A 22,412-nucleotide genomic window follows, 5' to 3' on the forward strand; every position below is an offset into this window, starting at 1 on the left:
GACCAGCTCGGATCAACCTACTTTAATCATGGAAATGAATGTCTAGGAGCAGGGGCACGTTCCCATGCAGTGGATCTGCAACAATGATGATTGGATAAAAGTAGCCGTTAGCTAGCAACACATGCTCAGCTCCTAGACGATCCATAAAGTAATTATACATTGACCCTTTCATTCATGTAAACGTAGCTGTGTTACATAACACGACCCTCTGCATCTTTGCTTTGTCAGGGTCTAGCTTACATTACATTAAACAAAGACCACTTCTCATATAGCATCACGCTTTATAAAACATAAAGGTGCCTGTATCTCCAAACTTTACAATGAAACGTGGGGTTTTGAATAGAGCAATGGGCTCGGCTTGGTCAACAGCACCTTGTGTGAAAGTTTCACGTTCAATGTCGCAACTAGCCCAAAAAATATTTTTTTGGTCGTCGTCGTCGAAGAGGTCGACCCCTGGATCCAGTTTGGCTGGTTACGACATTGCGAAATCTGGGATTGACCACGATGAACTTCATACTTTGACACAAGATCGCTTTGACTCAGCCGAGCAGCTTGTTCTCTTAAAGACCCCACACTTCATTGTAAAGTTTTGAGATATGGCTGTCTTTATGTTTTACATATGCTGTAAGCGTGATGCTATATGAAAAGTGGTCGTTGTTCATTGTGAAGTAGCTTGACCCTGATACAGCCGGAGATGCAGAAGGACTTCTTTGTGTAACACAGCTACTTTGCATGACTGGAAGGATTGATGGATTTTACTTTATGGTCTATCCATAATAGGCCATATGGTGCACGCTATCAGCCAATTCCTCACAATCAACATTCTTGCAAAATCCACTGCATGGGAACGATTCTCCTGCTCCAGCCGAGCATTTCCATCATTCAAGTTTCTTGATCCGAGCTGATTTGACTGAGCTACGCTGGAACAGCAAACATGAAAATAAATGAATCGCAGACCCTGCGAATGTCTCCGTCTTTCAAACTTTTGGACGCTCTCATTCCATATTTTCAAATGAAGCGTGAAGTTTTTATTAGAAAAAGCTGACCAGCATGCTCGAGAGCACCCTGCTGACCAATTTTCAAGTTGGAGGTGAACAACTTCGGGGCGGTGGGCCGTTCACTCTTTATTGCCCGTCATCCACCGTTTGGACACCCCCGCATTTTACATCTTCACAATGAAGTCTGCGATTTTTATTTGAATGAAGTTGATCAGCATGTTCCAGCGAACCTTCTAACAAAGTTTCACGTTCGAGATGGGGAATCCCCAGGTAATACATACTATTTCCATAGATCATGAACCCGGCGCTGACATGCTTTCCGATCTCCATAGTAAATCCCACATTGTACTCTCCCATTCCATATTTTCAAATGAACATGAGGTCTTTTTTAAAACAATATTGATCAGCATATCCCAGAGTACCTTGTGTGAAAGTTTCAGGTTCGAGAGGGGCAATCTCAATATCAAGGTTTGATGTACAGTGTTCATGCATTTATACAAGAGGTGTCCGACCGATTTACTTTCCACTTCTCCCGCTCTCAGCTCTTCCCTCTTCCTCCCATTCCCAACTGTTGCCCCATTCAAGTATACAACTACCACCTGCAACCGATTGTCCTGCTTCAACCCATCATGTCCATCCTACAACTCGCTTGATCCGAATGTCTTTGACTGAATGGCAAGTCCATGGCGTGTGCAGCCCACTACAACACCCGCGTTTCTTGACACTTCATCTTCTCTTGTACAATCGTCGACGACAATCAAACGTAACAGCGTTCATTCCAGCAGTTGCTATTGGCGATGTCTTTACTCCATTGTCTCATACAGCGTTCACAACCTTGTCACTCTACTACTACAACACACGCTATTGCACGCTCCTCTGCCACTACCAAACGCAACAGCTTACTCTATTGTCTCAAGCAGTGCTATTCACTTGCAGCATCCTCCCTTGCATCCTTTGTTGCCTGGACAACAGATAGCCATTTTATAGAAGCAGCTTTGTTTACGTGTCATCAATTTGCTTTCAATACATATGAATTCCTCTGGATGATGCCATATCAGCTATCAAGTACAACACAATGCAAGCCATCATCACCTTAGTTGAGCTGCGATAGGTAATGATCAAGCAAGAGATGGACCAACACCCTGATGGAAAAGGATGCCTATCAGTAGCGTTATTGGACTTACAATCGTTATGGATGGATGCATGCAACCAAGTGCAGTGACTGGGAAAGATGGATTGTTCCTTTGGTTAAAGGACGCGTCGTCAGCAGGAACGATGCATCGTGGCGCGTGGACATGGCCGAGGATGATGATGGATTGAGAGGGCTTGTACCTTTGGCGGAAGGTGTTTACAGCCATGGATGATATTGGAGTACTCGATTCGATGCATGCAGCAGCTATGGATGAAGGATGATGATGACGGCAGCAACAAAGAATAGAATGACACAATCATCCCTATTCCCTCTATGTGATTCACCCGCTTCTTATTCAATCCTGTTCCTTTGTCGTATTATTTGCTTGATAAAATCCACACTACCATGTACTATTCTTCGAATTTTTCATTGAATGAAGTTTGGATTCAACATCATCTTTAGAAGGGTATCGTGCTATCAGCTCATATGTGCAAGATGTGGATCACTTGGTTGGTTTCTGGATTGAGATGGGAATAGAAATTGGAAGGTCGGGAAGCGAGATTGGATAATTTACATTATCGTATCGAGAGGCTTTTGTCCCTTTCGTCGCATTGCATTGGTTGAACTTCATCTCGTTCATATGCTATATAAACGATAGGTAGCAGCGATTTTCAGCGGTTGGTTCAACGCTTGTATTTACGAAGATAGTGAGTTGTGGAAAAGCGGATTGTTGTCATTGTTTGGTGGTGAACGCCTTGTTCATCTCATATGCATCCGGATTCGTATTATGCATGGCACCAAGGCTCTTTGTGAAGGAACCCATTAATCTATCAGCTTATCACCATTCCCAACAAGCATGTTTTAACTCTTTGTGATCACAGAAATACCCACGCCTACCATCAGATGAAAGACATTGTCACTCTTCCTATTACTCCCAATACATCCACCTTTATTTTCTTACACATCCAAAGGCCAAATTGATGTGAGTATCAAGTTAATGGACGGGCTTATTCGATGAACGATCCATATACAGATATCCGTGATGATCTTTAGCGTTTCATTGTTATCCTCCTTTCATTGTCATTGTAATTTGGCTTGTTATTAAGGCAAAACCTCATCCTATGCTGAATGAACCATATACTCATATTCATTTTGATGTAGCTATCTCCTTAAATGCATATGCAAAGTTGGAGTAGGTGGCATAGTACACTACAGCCCACATGGTGGTGATGATATACAGCGGCTTCCACGAATAGGCCCGAGGCTGGAATAACTAACTTGTCCCGAGAGATGCATTGATCAGTTGAAGCCCATTTTTAAAGGCGTTTGGAATGCGAGGAACGTATTGAGAGCGGCTGTTTGAATGGATAATCATATGCGACGAACCACCATGGCACTGTTTCAACCAACTCAACACCTCCGGCAAGAAAATCAAAAAGACTCTACAATGGACGTCGCGTTGTAATTCATTAATCACTCCCCGCCCCATTCTCTTCATCATCGGCACTATCAAAGAAAACAACGTAACCACCACCACCACCAGCATCCGTTATTGTCGTCCACATCATGCTCGAGCCTTTCCTCTTACTATCTCACAATTGAACTTTTGTATGGCTCAAGCAGCTTTTACGTCAAGAACCTCGTGTGTTGCTGATGCTGTTGTTGAAGCTAACGCACTCATTAGCAAGATCGTTTCCGCCAATGAGGACATGGTTGGGATCAGGGTGAGTGGAAAAGATAAAAGGTAACGTGCGTATACTTGGGTGTGGGCAGACGAGGTTGCTCTTGACGAGGTGCATGAAAATAAAGGCACACCCGATACAACGAAATGACCCAGATGATTAGCTGAAAGAAAAGAATAGCATAAAATGCTTCAAATAAACTCTGTTGCTGGTTGTCTTTTATTCTTTGCAATTACTTTTCTAGTTATAATACGACGATAATTGTTGTTTATAGATAATAGAAATGAAGTAAGCGTTGTAAAGGTTGTGAATGCTAAGGAAAGAAAAAGAAATGGGGTGTGGGAATCAAAAAAAGTAACGAAAGTGAAGCAAAAGTAAAGAAAAAAGTGTGTGGAATATGTGTAGGGAGTGGGAATCGAACCCGCGATTATGTGTAACTGACCAAGAAAAAAAAGCCAAAAAAGGAAGAGACAATTGGTTTCGATGACTTGCGTCATGTACTCACAGGGATGACCGCGCGAAGGTTTGTCTCACCATCCCCACCTCTAGCGGGCGGACCACTCCCCGCATCGTCAAGGGACCTGGTCGGGTTGGGGGCCCGAGCAGGTGCTTGTTTTTTAGTGGTTCTCTCCCCCTGAGTGCCCCCAACACTGCAGGGCGAGAGATCCGAGGTCTCATTTACCCTAGGAATCGATCTACTTATATAATGGTTTTAGGGACCCCCATTGTCAACTTGTGGGTCTCTTCATTTTCACACTTTTCCCCACCGTTGTACATGAAGCTACACCCGATTCCAATGTTTTTTATATCATTTTGATCTTAAATTTTACTACAATCATATAAATGTAGGTTTTTTCGAGAAAGAAAGTGAATGGGTGTCATTCTCTTCAGATTTAGGGCAAACCACTGCCTTCATCACGTGGAATTCGATGACTTCATTCGCCCAAAGGCTTCGGAGTTCGGCCTTTTTTTCTTCCACCTCCACCTCTTTTTCAATCTCCACACAACCGCATAAGCGTGATGGAGCTGCTTTCTTCTAGCTAATGGTGTCGACAGCATTATAGGCAAGGGGAAGAGCCGAGTGAATTGTACTTGGTGGTTACATACACACTTTGCTCTGATTATTGGCTTCGGGAAAACACGTAAACAGCATCCTATCATGAAAAAGCTATCCATTAAACGATTATGAATCCATATTAGTTCTTCTATGTTTGGTAAGAGGAGCCCTATGGTGGTTGCATTGATGTGCACGGACCTAATTGACGCAATCCCGTCATAGTAAAATGATGGTATAGCTTAATTACAAGGAATGTGTTTAATTGAAATCTCGCGTAATGATCGCGGGTATTGACCCAAGTGTATAGGCTATTGTGGAGGTGCATATTAACAACAGCAAGCGGGGTGGCGTGGAAGGCACAACTTGAGAGCCGCAAAAGGGAGGACAAAGAGCCCCTTCTTCTCCTCTCCCACTTCACAAAGCAAGGTAAGCTTGTCTCCATTTACAAACTACAACGCATTAACAGCTAGCGCCCCTTTCAATGTACAGCGTCAATTGGGTGAACAGGTTGTCCATGGCGACACTTCCCAGTTGCAGACATTCAAGAACAAACACGCGTGTGATCTACCCATGACTCAAGTTTCCATTGCAATACAACACGTACGTTCAATCGCTGCATTACTTTATTATTCAAGTTGGACGTTATGATACTAACGTTGTCGTGTAGTTTGCTGTCTCTCGTTTGTACAAGGTCCAAGGGGCTCGTCGTGTGTCGTATGTATGCTTTCTATGGATACCATCAAGGAAAGGTCCCCAACACGTAGATGCTTTGGGTATGTTGACAAAGAAGGCAAATGCTACGGTTGCCATGACATCTTACATTGCATTTATTGTAGCTTGAGAATATTGGATGATGTTACCCGTGGCAGCAACTAGATATTGATCTCAAGCAAGAACGACACTGTACGTTGTTCCACTGGTACGCATGACATTGGATCAACAAAGCAAGATCTGTTGATTGACGGCTCTTCCAATGAAATAGCAGCAGCGCATTATGGATGGAATGAAGAGATGGAGTTATTGGATGCAAAATGCAATTGAGAAAAATGCCAAGTAGGTAAAGTGGTATCCTGGTTGGTCATCTTCATCAAAGTGAACTTACAAAAAGAAATAGAGTGAACATGCTCTCGCTCAGCTGTTATTATTATCACAAAAGCACGTCCAGGATGTCATTGCACTGTACTCTCTTGGGGAGGTGACCATGTTGTGCCAGCGGAGATCGGTGCGATCCAAGGTGCTACTTGAAGGCTCCATCATTGTATGGCTCATGCTTTCATCGCCTTGAAGAGAAGTTGGTACCTCTATTGGCAACATGCGGGATGCACACCTCATCGAGTTGTCAAAGTCGGCTTGTGAAGGGTTCATGGCAATGGGCACGATGGCATGCAGGATATGGATGGATCGATTGTGCTTGGACAAATCGACATGGTGTATACAAGAAGACGTTCGTTGCAATCATTTGGGATATACGGGACTCAGCTGTTTTCTGATCCCTTAAGGAGGCCGACCAATTTATCAGCTCACACACCTCTCCTCGTCTTTGGTCTGTCAACAATTCCCACGCCCAGGCGTATATAATCAAGGCTGTTGTCACCAACATTACATATCACACATCTCTTTCGTCTATCACATACATCATCAAGTCTCTGCGATCTGGTAAGTAGTAAGGAGAGTTTGTTTTTAGTGAGACAAAAGTAGCTCATGCGTTGCTCTTTGTAGCTCTTTATTACTTGTGTTCATTGTTGTCTTTGTGATATTATCCAACCTTATTCCCTGGTGGATCCTTTGGGGTACATGCTTTGCCGCCATCTAAGGTTCAAGAAAGGATGATGCAAGGCAGGTGGTGCAATGACAAGGGCCACATTTTCCCTCTCTCTTAGTTCCTTGTCACGGACGTCCCGATCACATTATGTACGAAGATCATAAAGGTAGGATGATAAGAGCCTTGCCTTACATTTGAACAATGTTGCTAATATATAGGGTGTCATTTAGTCATGCTGCAAGATTAGATAAGCGCTTAAATGGCCACCTCAGGAAGCCCGCAGATATACATTGAAGAAAATGGTATGTATTGAGATCTTCATCTAGTTCACAAATGATAGTTCTAAGGCAAGAGTGCTTGTACATAGATTAGCAAGACAACAAAGGCTGTTCGAAAGGCGAACATGGAATGTTATGGCGATGAAGAAGGGAAGCAGGATGTCACTGGCAGGAAGATTGACTCGATCATTGGCGGTCGTAATATCGGATTAAGCTCTTCAGAATGGAAGAAGGAAAATACGACAGCAAGACAAGGAATTATTCAGGACAAAGAAGACTGTTCGCAAGATAATTGAAAGCTGCGTATTGATGGGGACAAAAAGAAGGGCTTACGAGAGCCGGATCTACCGAATCTACTCTAAGGTAATGTTCAAAAGCTTATTATCACATGCAATTTGAACATGTTATGCTAATGTAATAGCTATAGAATTGAACAGCATGCATACAGGCAGCCTGAATCAATGATTGGTGTAATCTGATAGAAGCCACACATTACATGTAGACCAATTCTATGCGCCTATATTTAGCATCATACTGTAGCAACTTGCTTTAATGATACAAACATGTCCTAATGGATGATATTGATTACACCGCAATGCAAGTGATCTTCCCTCGTTGAGCTGCGATAGAGAATGATCAAGCAAGTGATTGACCAATAATCGTATGAAATAGAAAACAGCATATCAATGGATGGATGGTAATGCAATCAAGTGCAGTGATGAGAAATCTAGGGATAGTACTACTTGGCACATCGTCAACAGGAAGGATGGATCATGTTACGTGCACAAAGCGGATGATAGTGATGAATTGGGATGGCATTGACAAGAGGTCTTGTATCTTAGCCATGGGTGATATTGGGATACTTGAATCAATGCGGATCATGGGTGAAGATTTTTATGACTCCAGCAACCAGGAATACCATGGTACAATGAAGCTTGATGCTATATGAAAAGTGGTCTTTGTTCATTGTCATGTAGCTTGACCCTGACAGAGCCAAAGATGCAGAAGGGCTTGTTTGTGTAGTACAGCTGAGCGGACGAGACCTAAGGGTCAATGCTATTGGTAGAAGGATGCATGATCGATCTTCCTTCCCCTTAATGACAATCATAAAGTGGTTGCTGCCATGTGGGTTGGCTTAACACACATCTCCTCTTTCAGGCAAAACATAGTGATTAGTGTACATTTATTCACTGGACTTTTGTTTTGACTCTTATGGATTCTTTCAATGACAGAGTTGTACGATAAAGTAATGCGGCAAATCCTACCACCAGTGTAAATAAACCCAAGTACAAGTCATAGTTGTGGCGTTTGAGGAAGGATAGCTTGCGTGCGACATCGACGCGATGAGGTAGTTTCCCATCGCTGTTGGATGTAAAAAGCGCCTCTTCACAAAGATCGGCTGCACGAGTCAATGCATGTTGGCCATGGATTTGTACAAGGGTTTGGTATCTTTGCATTGATTCTTGTATGATGCCACCATGATCCTCCACCACACGTCGTAGGGCTCTTGTCATTTCATCCATGGTGCTATGTTCAAGTGAAAACCACAGTTTACCAGCTCCAATAGCATGTTCAAAATGCTTGGCATTGGCAAATTGATCGACAAAGAAAGGGCAAAATAGCATACGTTTTCCATGGTAGGCAGCTTCGAAAACAGACATGGCACCACCATGACTCACAAAAGTAATCACCGAGGGATGGCGTAGAATGGCTGTTTGTGGAGCCCATGATGTAATCCATCCTACTTGTTGTGTAGTATCATTGGTTGCATACGTTGTGCCTGATTTTGAAACGATCTTTTCTGGTAAAGGGGTGCCTCGTGTTGCGCTCCAGATAAACCCATCCAAAACGTTATCCTCGTAGTTATCGAACAACATCCTCAACAGGCGCGTTGAATCCTCAAGACTACTGGATTGGGCATGTTGTCCAAATGCCACATACACCACTTTTTTACGTGTATCCAAAAACTGGGCCATTGTTGGATCGAGTGTCTCCGATAAGGCATGATCACCATAGATCGGGCCAACATGCTCCACCAAAGGTCCACGAGGACGAGCATCATCAAAGCCAAATAGGTTGTTTACAAGTTTGAGTGCACCCTCCCATTGCTGTTCTTGGTGATAAAAGGTGATCCCAAATGGTTGTAGTGATAATCCTGATTTCCAGGCACCAGGTCCGAGATGCCAAATTGCTTCCACAGGCCATACAAACGCTTCGTAAAACCGACGTGTGTATGGTAAGGTTTCAGTTGTGCCCTCCTTCATGCTAAAGAACTTTTTGCTCACGTAAGGTGCAGCAGCATCTAGCGTATTGTTGTTGGATTTGATGTCATCGTCATACAAGAAATCATTTCCTTCACATACCTGGTGCATCATTATTGATCATTGTTACAATGTATGGGATCTTGATGTGCTTGACAACATCGTGGCATGCATATGCATTATGGTCGCAAATGACAAGGTCAATGGATTCAGCTTCAATAATGGTACGCAATGTACGATAATCTACGTATTCATAAATAGGGTTGGTTTGCAACACAATGTACATTAATTAGTAGGGTGGTCCATTACACAAGGGTTACGAGGCATGTGCTTACTTTGCTCGTAATTTTTGATCGTGTTGGCTTGATAGTATTTCACCATGTCAAATGACATTGGCACGGTTAACTTGTTACCACCTCTACGTCGATCCGTAGTATGCGATGGTCCAATAGAAAACTGTTTCACGTGTGAACGTTGTGCACTGAATCGAAGGTTATCATCCTATGCGTTCAAAGTCAGAAGGGTGGAGATGGTGAATGCATCCTTCATACAAGTACTCACCGTTGTAGCATGCACAACATTGTGCCCGCGTTCATGGAGCTCATCAAGAATTCTCAAGACCCAGTTGTTGTGTGAGGATCCTCCGAATGTAGAGCTGAATAAGATGTTTTTTGACGAGGTTCGATAATGGTTGGAAGGGTTTACAATCTCTGCATGACCTGTGGATAAGAGCAATAGCACCAGCAGCAATATTGAGATATCAAGCGCAACCCATTTTATGGATGGTAGCAACATCATCGTCATCTCCCTGATGAACAAACAACAAATCTTGGTAGTAAGAAGAAAACGAAAACCATCGTCATCCCACCGGAGAACCCACTCTTTTTATAAGGTTAAAACGCAAGCTCCTGCATGTTGAGATGCATTAGTAGCTGATGATCAGTTGCAGCCAATTTGGCAAAAAGTGCAATAGGCGTCGGGTGTTGCTGCTGTCTATCCATAACTGTGGTAGTATGTAGCAGTTCACGCATATTATGCATACATAATAGCGCCGATATGATGTAACGTATAACAGCATGTTGTGCAATAAGAGTACTATAATTTCTAGCTACTACGAAAAGTTTTATTTTTGATGACAACGTCATGGATACTTGGGTACTTGGAAGCAATAATGGTGCTCTATTATCATTATATTTGCCAAGAGGAGAAGGGGTGGTTACTTTATTCAATCATGCAGCAATATCAGTGACCACACTTACGAACCCCGTGAACCTGCAACAAGTGGCGTGAATACCTGCAAGCGTCAACATTGATCATAAGCCATAATATAGCAGCGTGTGAGCCTGTCAAAGCATGTGCATGTGTGTGTGTGTCATGGTCATTGCCCTTACAAAGCCCGCCCGCCGACCTGATTGGAATAGTGCGTGGTCTGTGCTTCTATTTTACCCCTTGTCACCCCCACTCCTCCGATTCAGTGATACAATACACAATATCATCATCACTCTACTAAGCAACAAACAAGGATGACATGAGCCAATGTGACAATGACAGGTTGAATGGAGAAGGGAAGAGAGAGAGAGAGAGCCAAAGTTCAAATGATTGATAAGCAAATGACGTGTCGTCGAAAAGGCCACGCACGGATCACCGGACTCGTTTACAACGACGAGGTTCATGTGTACTCTGGGATCACACTCGTTGTCTCTTTTCCTTGTTTGCCACAATCTCAGTCAACATTGTCCCATTCCAAACACAACTCATGTCCCACCCATCGACCACTTCACCACCCTCATGGGGATCCTCTGCCATGCCGGTTTACGATCCTCAATTGGACAATGTCATCAAGGTATGTCTTTATTAGGAGAATACCAAATACAACTAGTAACAAGCTTGCATGCTATAGCACTTTTACATCAAAACGGCTCATATCATTATTCAATCACGCTTGGCTCCTGCAGATAAACATCGACGACGACCCGGTAGTAGCAGACGATCTCGTTTTAATAAATGGGTAAGCGTAGCAGCAAAGGATCCATGCCATTCATACATAATGGATTAATCATAAAGGTACCTTAGTTCAACATTACGACTGAAGAGTATCCCGAGCGACTACGGCACGATTTACGCTATTGGTACACGCGAGCTTTGGGATCAGCTCTTATTGAACCTCCACCCTTGATGATTGATGTGTACCTGGATGTCCCTTATCTTCCAACCGATGTCGAGGATGATGACAGGCAGTTTATGCTGGACCGCTATCCTTTGTTTTTGGATGATGATCGTCGCCGAATTATCCTAGAGCGTTGGATTCTCACGCTAAGGTAAGTGAGCCTTGTTGCAGAGAGAGAATCAAGTTGTAATCTTGCAAGAATGAGGCTGACCTTGTGATCAATCTTCTATATACAGCAATGACCGCCCTGCACATTCATCACGCAGCATCAACAATGTTTACAAACGAGCCATTCTCCATTTCCGATCCTTGTATTCCTTTGTACGTTTGCTTCCAGCTTATAGCATGAAACGTCATATTGTTGAAGGAGCAGGGGGCCACCAGCAGCCATCATCATCATCACTTGGTATTGGATACAGGCTTTCATCCACAGACATGCCCCGTCAAGACGAGGTTGATTTAGGTAAATATCAGTGATTGGGATGTATGTATGATCGATGGCTAAAAGGAACCCACCCATCATCCATCATAGGGGACACGCTGCTCAGTGAAGACATGGATGCTGTCGAGGAACATACATTGAACAATTTACAGACACCTTTGGGGTAAGCGAAGAAGAGGATTATTACAAGATGAGTAGTAACGAACAATGTATCATAGAACATTCAATATCCAAGTGCGTTATCGAAAACATGCCAATTTCCATATCCAAGAACAGGATTCAAGTGCACGGTTCATTGATCTGGATCAACAATACTTTATGCCGACGATTACCAAATTTGCCAAACGAAGTCCGCCACTACCACCATGGCCCAATGCATCACCCTCGCCACCACCACCACCATCATCATCATCGACAACTCGCCATAGTAGTACATCACCCGATGAACGACATCAACGCCCATCATCATTACCACCACCATCTTCAACTGCAGTTGTCATTCCACCTCCACCACCACCATCACGTGTATCTGATCGACCTCACACTGCACCATTCAAGTCTCCATCTTCTTTATCATCTTCATCTAATGTTTGTAAGTGCATCTTTTCTTTTGGATTGAGAATGGAGAACAAGCGTGACTCATTGGGATATCAATAAGCAATACCATCCACGATGACATCTTCGCGTCCAACAGTGTCATTTTCATCGAGTTTTGAAAAATACCGATACAGTCAAAGTGCTCCGCCACTACATCCAAATTCAACAATAGCGACATCTTCATCACAAAGACATTCAATACTACGCCAACCCTCCACAAAGCAGCAACCATCAATATCAAAAGAGAAACAAAATTTATCCATGGTGCTATATCAAGAGGTAACGTTTAGATGATGGCTCAAGCAAGTACATTATTAATGATGACAACGACGTTACAATAGCAAGATGCTGATCTCGAGAATTTTGTACGTGTATTGAGCTTGGCGAAACCATGGCGTTCTCCATCACTGGCATCTAGTTCGGCTAGCATATACAAATCCAAGGTAATAATGTGAATCATTCATCATCATCGTAGGGTTGTCATTCACGTTTATTCTCTATGCATTTACATAGCAAGCTTTGACCCATTTTAAAAGTCTAAGAGATACGGTGGATACACTATCCCAATCCATGTCGCCATCAACGACCACATCAAGTTATCATCCTTATCGACCACGTTCACCATCTCCTTTACAAAACAACACAACGATGATGGCTGTCACGAGGCATTCACTTCCTTTGGCGATGCCACCGCATGATCCATCGTTTTTCATGTCATCGTCACCGCGGCCGCATCACGAAGAAGGTGATCTCTTGGCAACCTCTTCATCCTCGTCCTCATCCTCATCATCCACCACCAACGCTATATACCATGAGTCAACGTCTACCATGCAACCTTTAGTGAATCAACAACAACATCAAGAAGAAGATGATTCCTTAATATTTAGAATGAGCGAACTAGAATTGCAATAGAACCCATGAGCTGACAACATTTGCAACAACAACATGTATGCATGCATTTGAATAAACAACATACACCCTTGTACACGAAAGCCTGAGTTTCCAACCTTTTCTATTTATCCAGGTCCATCATCATTTTGAGGAGAGAGAAAAAAGTAAGCGAAAAAAAGGAGAAAGAATCGTTTGCCAAGACATTTTTTTTGTGTATATGTATGTGCGTGTGTATATATGTGTGTGTGTGAGAGAGTAAGTGGGATCTATATGCAGCATGTATGTATATGTAAGGGGGAAATGCGTAAGAGATAATGTGTGTGTGTGTGTTTTGTCCCAAGGTCTGGAATTTTATGCATGGGTGGAGGAGCGTGTGTGGTATGGGAAAATGCACAAAAGAGAGATGTAAGGGATACAGGAGGAGATGTTGTTGGGTCTCTCTCTACTTTTAGACTGCCACGCGTGTATGGGATGATGAATCAGAAAACAAACTACCAGCTTCTGCACTGCATTCAGTAGCAACCGAACTTGTGGATGCTCTTCGACGAGGATGATTTGATGATGATGATGATGAGGTGTTGGGTACAGCTAAAAACTGATTGCTTGATGTTGTGATCCCATGATGGCGACCTCCTCCTACTCCATCAAACCCATCACACAAAGTTCTACCATCCAAGGAATCCACCGGAGACACGGAGAGATAATCAGGTGAGCTTGATGATCTTCTTGATGGCATAGGTTCAGGAGACGAGGGGGAAATGGTAGGCGATTCAATGTTAGGGATGAACGAAGGCAAGATGGGATACCCTTCGGGATCATAATCCGGCAGGGGTAAGGATAAATGTGGCGATACAGGATATGTGGATGGGACACTGGCAATCGTCACTGGCAAACTTAATACGCACGAGGAGGATGAGGAGGTTTGTTGTTGAGACGAGGATGTCGATGATGATGAGGATGATGAAGAAGACGTTGAGGATGCTAATGAGCTGTAAGAACCAAGCGATGGGAACTTCCAACTCGAAAGCGATGACATCCATGGAATGGTAACCACCACCTCATATGTCAAATCAAACATGGATAATCGTGATGTTGGGATGCAATGCGGTGGGATAGTGAAATGACATAGTGTATCGGTTCCAGGGGCATGCTTCCCGATCGACACGTATAAATTCTCTGTGTTCATTGTATATGATTTACGTTGATGCCGAGCAATAAGCGCCACCTAATAAAGGGGGTTGTTGGTTATGTATATGATTGGCATATATATAATACCCGTCGTCGTCGTCGTCATACCTGTAAGGTAGTGATCTTGTAATCGGAGCGGTTCTTGATATGGAGTTTGACTGAGCACATGTCGCCTAAAAGGATAAGAAGGTTATGGTTGGTGTTCATCTTTTTTTGGGAAATTTTACCTGGGCAGTAGGATGGCTTGACCACCTGAGCGGATGTTTCCAACACATGTTCACCTCGTCTAAAGACTTGTCTACACATGGCACCACCACCACCACTTGTTGATGCAGGAGCATGGCAGGGTACCAAGGGCAAGTAAAGGACTCGTGCAGGGCTTGTCTCCACAGTGCGGTCTGGCAGTAAATCCAAATAGGCTTGTAAGCTATATTCAATCCGATGTCCCACCAAATCGTGATCATGTACTGAAGGCGGATAGTTGACGTTGGGAAGCTTGATAGCAAACAAGTACATGTGTCCACCAGACTTGAGTTGTTGTTGTTGATGATTGTTGTTGTTGCCACGACGACGACGTCCTTCGGAGAATAACAATCAGCATCCTTGATCATGCAACATGGGAGAAACAACACACATACCTCCATTACTACTACTGCTGCCCCAGATCACATTCTCCACTGTAAAGATGTTCTTGGGTGGTCCTCGTCCATCTCGATCTTGACATTTGAATACCACTCGTAAGCTACGTGCTTGGATTGTTTTGTCCAGTGTCAAAAAGACGGAGCCTATCAAACGACTCGTTTAGCGTCAAAGAATCTCGTCGAATTTCTTATTGCGTCTTACCGCTTATAACAGCTCCCGGACCAAAGGCAACAAGTCGATCAGTGCCGCCCGGACTAATGGAGAGTCGAAATGAACGCACATTGTGGTTACGATTGAAAATCATAGTGGAGTAGAAAAACAAGCAAAAAGAAAAAAGGAAAAAGAAGGGGTCGGGTGTGGTGTGATGAATTAAGAGTGATTCCGCTATGCCAAGCAAAGCAGATCCCAACTGTGTGTGTTTCTTTTTATATATTCACACACGAAAGTTTCTCCGCACCACCACCACCACCACACCATATCACTGGATTGAATGCATGAAAACGAGAGCTTACAGCTTCGCCACCACCACTCACACCACTCACCCACCATGTTATGCGCTCATATTAGTATATATGCAGCCACTTTTAGTGTAACACAACAATGATACAATACATAATACACTGCCACAAACAATGGTTGCTATACATACATACTTGTTGTCATGCCAACAATGATGAGGCGTGCTTTTGTTTTGCATGATTTTCCAAGGCCTCCCTCTCATGTACATTGTTGAGTACAATCATCCGAACCCAATGGGTCTCACGCGGTTCCCATGTCTGACATAGTTAAACATACATCACATACATGCTGACACAGTTAAGCTTTGGTTTTTTTAGTATGTAAAATGGAAAAGCTGTCGAACTACATTATCTGCTAAACAAAGTATAATATATATGTATAAAATAGCGAGAGATGATGATGGAGACTATGCCTAAAGGCAAGAGGGAGGAGGTCGGATGATAAAGTACTAGGAGGAGGAGGAGGAGGAGAAGAGAGAGATGGATGTAATAATAAAGAAAAAGGAAGGTATGTTGACGTTATTGGGATATGTTGTGATGTATGTATGTGTATGTGTTCATTCATTGACCCATGAGCCGCCGCGTTTGAGCCATTTACCAAGCAGGATAGCCATATCTCGGACCACAAATCCGCCCACTACCACATCCACTACGTCACATATCCTTGTCAGGCGTTGTAGTACGACATCGCACACCAAACTAGCACGATTTGCATCCTTCTTCATGGCCACATAATGATCCCACCAACTCACTATAGACTTTACTTAGCCATCTTTGTCAACATGTCTCACTTGCATATACGTACCAATGATATGTAATTTGATAAATAATCGCTGCAGCATCTCGACATAATTCCGGTATTGGTCCTCACTATTTTTAAAGAGACGAATGAGCCACTTTTCCCCCAATAAACAGTACTTTTGTGTGTCCTTACCCCTTTGTGAGACTGAATGCATTCATGCGCTCGACTGATTTGCTGAGTTTGGTTCCCCACGACATGAAAGCTTGACTCTTTTTGTAACTGCTGCTTGTGTTGCTGGATATACTGGAGACCGAGATATTGTCAGGTATGGTGTTGTTCATGGAAATGACTGAAGAAGAGGAGGATGTGGTTGTCACAGGACTCTGCTGACCATTCGATGTTGTTGCTGTTGATGTATTGCTGCTGCCATTCATACTTTCACGTTTCAATTTCTTGGCCAATGTATTTTTGAGAGATTCCACAGCATCCTCGAGACCTTCAAGCACCTTGAGACTTCCTGTCAAATCATCGAGCTTGTTCCACCGCTCAAGTTTACTTAGGTCGGCCATGAGACTCTCACATGCAGCAATCTTGATTTCAACATGAGGTAAGCGGATACCTGGTTGATGCCACATGTTCTTGGGTATATACAAGCGTGGTGTGATATACGCTCCATCCTCCATCGATTTCTCCAATGACAAGACAAGTCGCATGGGGACTTGTTCTGATGCAGCAGCAGCAGCTCCAGTAGTACTACTAGTGGTCGTCGTCGTCGTAGCAACACCAATGTTCTTTTGTGGGGCTGTCGATGATCCCAAATAATCCATGGAATGATGATTGTTGTCATTTTTGAAATCCTTCATAAAAAGTCCAAACAAAGGTGCAGCTGCCGATTGAGCACGGCCTCGCCCATCCATGCTCACTCTCGATAACCGATTTGATTTACGCACCGAGGCGAACCCATTACTACTACTTCCATTGCTTGTGGTGCTACCCGCGCTTCCTTTACGTCCAATGGATGCCAATGAAATAGGTGATGTTGTTGTTGTGGTGGTGTTCGTGTTGATAGCAGTGACTCCAGTATTCTTGGCATCCGTGAGGATAGGATTGGATTGTTGATGGCGTAAGCTACTTGTACGTGGTCCACTGGGTGTGATTGTTGTGGTCGAGGATTCCATTTTGGTAGCTGATAAAGGTGGTAATGTCATGGCAGGTTGATATCCATTCGAAGCACCAGGTGCATTGGCTGTTGGCTGTGTCGTTGTTGTTGTATTATTGTCACCAAAAGAATCATTGGATGAAGTACTGGGTGATCGTTGATGGTCAACAACAACAGGTTTGGGTGGTGGTGGTGATGATGATGATGATTCTTCATGATGGCTGCTGCTATTGCTCTTTCTGTGATTGGATCGAGTTGGTGTGCTCTTGGATGAAATGGGAGATGGAGGCCGTTCATAGTTGGTTGTATTGCTATTACCATTACCACTTGTGGGAGGATGATGATGACTACGTTTAGGTGTCGCTTGTAAACGTGGATCCTCAGGTGTTGATACTGAACTTTCCAATGAAGAAGAAGATGCCATGCGTCGTATCATTGAAGTATAGGTGCTTTGTGTTGTAGTGCTATTGTTGCGACTGCGAGTAGAAAAGTTGCGTTTGGCAGGTTTTGATAACCATGATCGTGCATCATCTTCCTCATCCATATCCTCATCCTCGTCCTCTTCGTCATTGTTGTATGTCTCGTATACATCATCCACTTCGGATTTGGGTGAAATAGCCGTTAACAACCGTATGCGTTCCGAGTATGAATCGTGCTATGGATGTATATCATCATCAATCATCCCAGCCTGCCATTGTTTCCTCTCCAAACCCCCCCCCCCAAACTGTCAGATGCAAACTTACTATTTCTTGAAGCCGACGTCTATCACTTCCTTTCTCAACCGTTGACAGCACTCGATTCAATAATGATATAGCTTCTGAATAGGCGTCAATAGCCCCAACAACATCGTTGGATGAATCGCTCATGACAGCCGAATTCGCCTTTTGTAACGCTGTACGAAGGATAACCTTTGACATTTGCTTTGCATTCGAAGATGATGCGGGTGCTGGTTGTTGTTGCTCGGGAGTAGGCGTGGGTGGAGATGCTGGTGGATGCATAGATGCCGGGCTCAGCATGGACAAGCTGTCTCGTTGGCTCATTGTGAGTGAGTGAGTGTGTGTGTGTGTGAGAGGAACGAGAGTGAAAAGGATTGAGCAGAAAAAGAAAGAGAAAGAGAGTGAGAGAGAGCAAGTCGAAATGCGCCAAGGAGAAGAGAAAGAAAGAAGAAAGAGTCAAAGAGCAGTCGGTGATAGTTGTCTGGTGTGGGTAGTGGTAGTAGTTATGGTGATAGTTATAGCAGCAATAGTCTGTGTCGTTGGTGTATCGTTACTTTTTGGTGAACCCGCCCTGAAAGAGAGATAGGTTTCACTTGGATATTCTTGTCATACAAGGGAGTGGAAAAAGATTGGCTGGACCAGGCACCACAAAGGAGATGTGCTCACCTCTCGCTCTCGCTCTCGTTCTCTTTCTCTCTCTTTATCATTCAATACCTACTCATCATCCGCTTGTCTAAGTATTCGCTCATTCAAGCATATATAACCCATTCAGCCCATTGACATAAATAACATCCCTGACTGGAATGACAACAACACCATCATAAGGAGATTTAATGTGATTCTCACACTCTACCATCAAAACGTCTCCTTTTGTCTGTGGGTATTTGATAATAGCATTTTTACACTCATCACCTCCCTCCTTGTTTACCACTATCATCACCTATTCAACTATGTCGCGCGTGTATGTATATATACTATGTGTGTGTGTGCATAGATAGATACATCTTCAATCTTGCTTATTGTGTGACATACTACGGGCAAGGACCACCATCATTTTACTTTGTCAGGTACACACATGGCACATGTGCATGCATACAATAATTTGCTATGTACCTAAATTCAATGAAAACGCCGCTAACTACTGTCAACAATGCATATAAGAAATGGTAAAAGTGATGATTCGTGTGCTCTGCGGGTTTCTACAACTTTTTCTATGACAAGTTAGAATGCGATCTACACGAAAACCAGATCCCGAACACGCTCGTTTTTGGTATCTATCTCCTGTTCTCCTTTCCCCCTCTTTCTTTCCTTTGGTCCCCCCCCCCGGGCGGAGAGATGAACCGCGATAATGGGGAGAAAAAAAGAAAAGAGAGACAAACAAATCAATCCACACACACACTTTACTCTTTACGTTTTTTCCCTCTCACATCATCATGAGGTGTTTTCATCAGACAGAGAATACACACACACAACCTTCATTTCCTTGGCACGCGTATATTCGTTGAATCCTTTCTTCCCCTTCACACATAGCTTGTGAGAGAGAGAAAAAGGGCTCAATTCTGTGATCTGCATAGTACAGCATTTGAAAGGATGCTTCAAACCCGAAAGATTACCCGATAATATCATGATAGTTGTCAATAGGCTTTTTTTTACAAGTGCCGCAAATGTGCTACAGAAGCGTTACACACACGCATAGCGGCTTCTTTACCATTTTCCACTATGGTTGCTATGATGATGGATGCATCGGTCAGGATGAACCGTGGGTAAGATCATATGCAATGCGAGCATGTCCATATTTCCGCATTAGCGCCCTTTTAATATGGTCCACTTTTCATGCTCTCTCTCTCTCTCTCTCTCTCTCTTTTTCCTTTCCTCCTTCTCTTTGAAGAACCCCCCTTTTTTTATATTTCCCCTGCGGCTGTCATCATGGAAATCCTTGCAATAGAAAATGAGGGGAACGTCACATGTACAAAGTATTATGCTTTCTCCCGAGAAGATTTGCATTTGTAAACACTTTAATAGATCCCCATGTTATTTACATCCATACATAGTACAGGGCCTTTAGGATTTGCAAAGCATGTTGTGTGTGTGTGTGTGTTTTTTTTATTCAGCAATGATATATACGTTCATCGACCATCGACATCCATATTGTTGGCGTTAAACATAAAGAGGTTATTCGCAGCCGCCACAGCCACCGTGTCTTCTTGTGGATGCCATGATGCATGCAAGATCTTTTTGCTAAAGTCCATATCGTCTGATCCAAAGTTGTTGTAGTCTCTACTCGATGCCATGTTTCTGTTGCCTGCAGGACGGCGGAAAGCAGTCCTATCCGCCTGCAATGGTATATCCGTTTTTCCCTCCTTGTCGTAAATATGGAATGTGTTGCTATACGAGCCTGTCAAGACCGAGCTAATGGGGATAGATAGATCAGCAACCATGATCCTCTTCCTCCTCTGGATGTGAGAGACTACTTACTTTCCATCACCGCTAAAGATACATTCAAACTTGTCAAAGATGCAATCGTTTTCATACAAATCGCACAGCCTGTTGCGTAAATGGTCGTGGATATAGATGGTTTCCAATGGCTTGTTGTCCATGTTGATGTCCCAAATCTTGAGTGTCAAGTAATCACGCGAAAGAATGTATCGGCCATCATTGCTGAATTTGACATCGGATACGGATGAAATGATTTCAGAGAAAAAGGAACGATTGGCTGGGTCTTCAGGTTCCTGAAACACTGAAGACACGCGTAACATTTAAGTTTTCATGCATATCCTCCTCCTCCGACACCAGCCTATTTACCTTTGGCATGTTGATCACATAAGGCAGATGCACGCATGTCACTCAACTTGATCGATCCTTTGCTTGAGCTGTACATAAACAAGTTGCAATGGATGGGATGGAATTCAGCAGCTGTGATCACCTCGGTCAACTCTTCCATATTGGCTGGTTTGATATCCACAATGTCTGCAAAATGAAAAGGTTAGCCTATTTCCCCCCTCCCATCACCTCCATTTCTTTTATGACACTTGCTGAAGCTTTGATCCGAGATATCCAAATTCCAGAGATTAATCCGAAGATCATCACCCGATAAGTACGTCTCACCATCCGAGTTGACAGATATAGAATTGATGTGATAGGTATGAGCTAAAATACATGATCAGTTATGATCCTCCCTCATCCAACAAGCTAAACTTACCATTGGCATAAACACGACGAGGCACGGCAGCAATGATCGTATCATGATGCATCAATTTGGGTATGCGAAGGGCGTTGCTGCTTGTTGTTGTTGTTGCACTGCCATTCATGGTACCATTGGATGCAATGCCATTGCTTTCAGCGACGAGCTTGAGTGACTTTTCAAAGACCTTCCAGAGCTTGATGGTTTTATCTATAGCACCACAGGTGGAGAAAAAAATGGGAAAAAGAGAAAGAGAGAACATTTGTGGGTTTCCTGAGCTCCCTTAGGTCGGATGACCTACCATTGGCGGAGAGCAAAAAGTGAGCAGCGTTTTGACGCTTGCACCACTTTATCTGGTTGATCTTTTCTTCAATCTCCAAGCTCTTTAGATAATCAAATTCGGCTTCATGCGACTGAAATTCGGTATGAAACTTGTATTCACAGCCCTGTGTCTATTCCCAAAAGGTTAGAGTCATCATCATCGTCATCCTACGTTATTACTTACATCGTCGTTGCGTTCAAATAAAACCACGCGTCCACTCCTGTCACCCGTGGCAAGATAATTGCCTGTTGGATCAAACTCAACAGCAGTGATCAAATCAGCTACAAAGATAAGATGATACATATGAATGATCGATATACAATGACAATATGTGTGCCTCTCTCCCCTCCCCTGGGTCCATTCCACTCCCTTGTCTCCCTTCATCCCATTCCTTTGACACCACCATCATCATCATCATCCCATTCCGCTTGTTCCCGACTCAAAGTCTCGAGAAAAACACATAGCCATCTTGACCGATAAATCCATCACCCCAAAGAACCCGAAAAAGGAGTCAAAGCACCAAGGTAGTTACCATCTGTAATGTCGTCTGAATCGCCCCTATCGCCGAAGCACTGGACGCATTTCCAATTGTGTTCTTGGTCAGCCATTACCCGCTAGCAAATGTGTGTTGTGTTCAATAAAAAGAAGGCTGTATTATGAAAGAGGTTTTTGTGTTG

General features: G+C 43.4%; 5 protein-coding genes across 5 annotated transcripts; 1 reads left to right on the forward strand and 4 right to left on the reverse strand.

The window, feature by feature from the left end:
• Positions 1 to 8,096: 8,096 nt before the first annotated feature.
• On the reverse strand, positions 8,097 to 9,968 carry O0I10_005029 (uncharacterized protein; the record flags this gene model as incomplete). The annotated part of the gene is made up of 4 exons (XM_058485077.1): positions 8,097 to 9,211; positions 9,273 to 9,413; positions 9,506 to 9,671; positions 9,732 to 9,968. 4 exons carry the CDS (start codon positions 9,966 to 9,968, stop codon positions 8,097 to 8,099), a joined length of 1,659 nt encoding a protein of 552 aa, XP_058344227.1.
• Positions 9,969 to 10,926: 958 nt separating this feature from the next.
• O0I10_005030 (uncharacterized protein) lies at positions 10,927 to 13,288 on the forward strand (the record flags this gene model as incomplete). The annotated part of the gene is made up of 9 exons (XM_058485078.1): positions 10,927 to 11,013; positions 11,071 to 11,178; positions 11,244 to 11,488; positions 11,574 to 11,800; positions 11,870 to 11,942; positions 11,998 to 12,371; positions 12,438 to 12,655; positions 12,718 to 12,819; positions 12,890 to 13,288. The coding sequence occupies 9 exons, from the start codon at positions 10,927 to 10,929 to the stop codon at positions 13,286 to 13,288; spliced, it is 1,833 nt and encodes a 610-aa protein (XP_058344228.1).
• A 427-nt stretch (positions 13,289 to 13,715) lies between these two features.
• O0I10_005031 (uncharacterized protein) lies at positions 13,716 to 15,401 on the reverse strand (the record flags this gene model as incomplete). The annotated part of the gene is made up of 5 exons (XM_058485079.1): positions 13,716 to 14,492; positions 14,564 to 14,628; positions 14,683 to 15,033; positions 15,094 to 15,240; positions 15,299 to 15,401. The coding sequence occupies 5 exons, from the start codon at positions 15,399 to 15,401 to the stop codon at positions 13,716 to 13,718; spliced, it is 1,443 nt and encodes a 480-aa protein (XP_058344229.1).
• A 771-nt stretch (positions 15,402 to 16,172) lies between these two features.
• On the reverse strand, positions 16,173 to 18,514 carry O0I10_005032 (uncharacterized protein; the record flags this gene model as incomplete). The annotated part of the gene is made up of 4 exons (XM_058485080.1): positions 16,173 to 16,366; positions 16,421 to 16,485; positions 16,550 to 18,171; positions 18,260 to 18,514. 4 exons carry the CDS (start codon positions 18,512 to 18,514, stop codon positions 16,173 to 16,175), a joined length of 2,136 nt encoding a protein of 711 aa, XP_058344230.1.
• Positions 18,515 to 20,358: 1,844 nt separating this feature from the next.
• On the reverse strand, positions 20,359 to 22,343 carry O0I10_005033 (uncharacterized protein; the record flags this gene model as incomplete). Its single annotated transcript, XM_058485081.1, has 8 exons — positions 20,359 to 20,641; positions 20,708 to 20,969; positions 21,035 to 21,199; positions 21,266 to 21,379; positions 21,432 to 21,623; positions 21,715 to 21,865; positions 21,919 to 22,016; positions 22,268 to 22,343. The coding sequence occupies 8 exons, from the start codon at positions 22,341 to 22,343 to the stop codon at positions 20,359 to 20,361; spliced, it is 1,341 nt and encodes a 446-aa protein (XP_058344231.1).
• Positions 22,344 to 22,412: the final 69 nt, after the last annotated feature.

This window comes from Lichtheimia ornata (genome assembly GCF_029851405.1).
Source record: "Lichtheimia ornata isolate CBS 291.66 chromosome Unknown scaffold00019, whole genome shotgun sequence".
NCBI lineage: Eukaryota > Fungi > Mucoromycota > Mucoromycetes > Mucorales > Lichtheimiaceae > Lichtheimia > Lichtheimia ornata.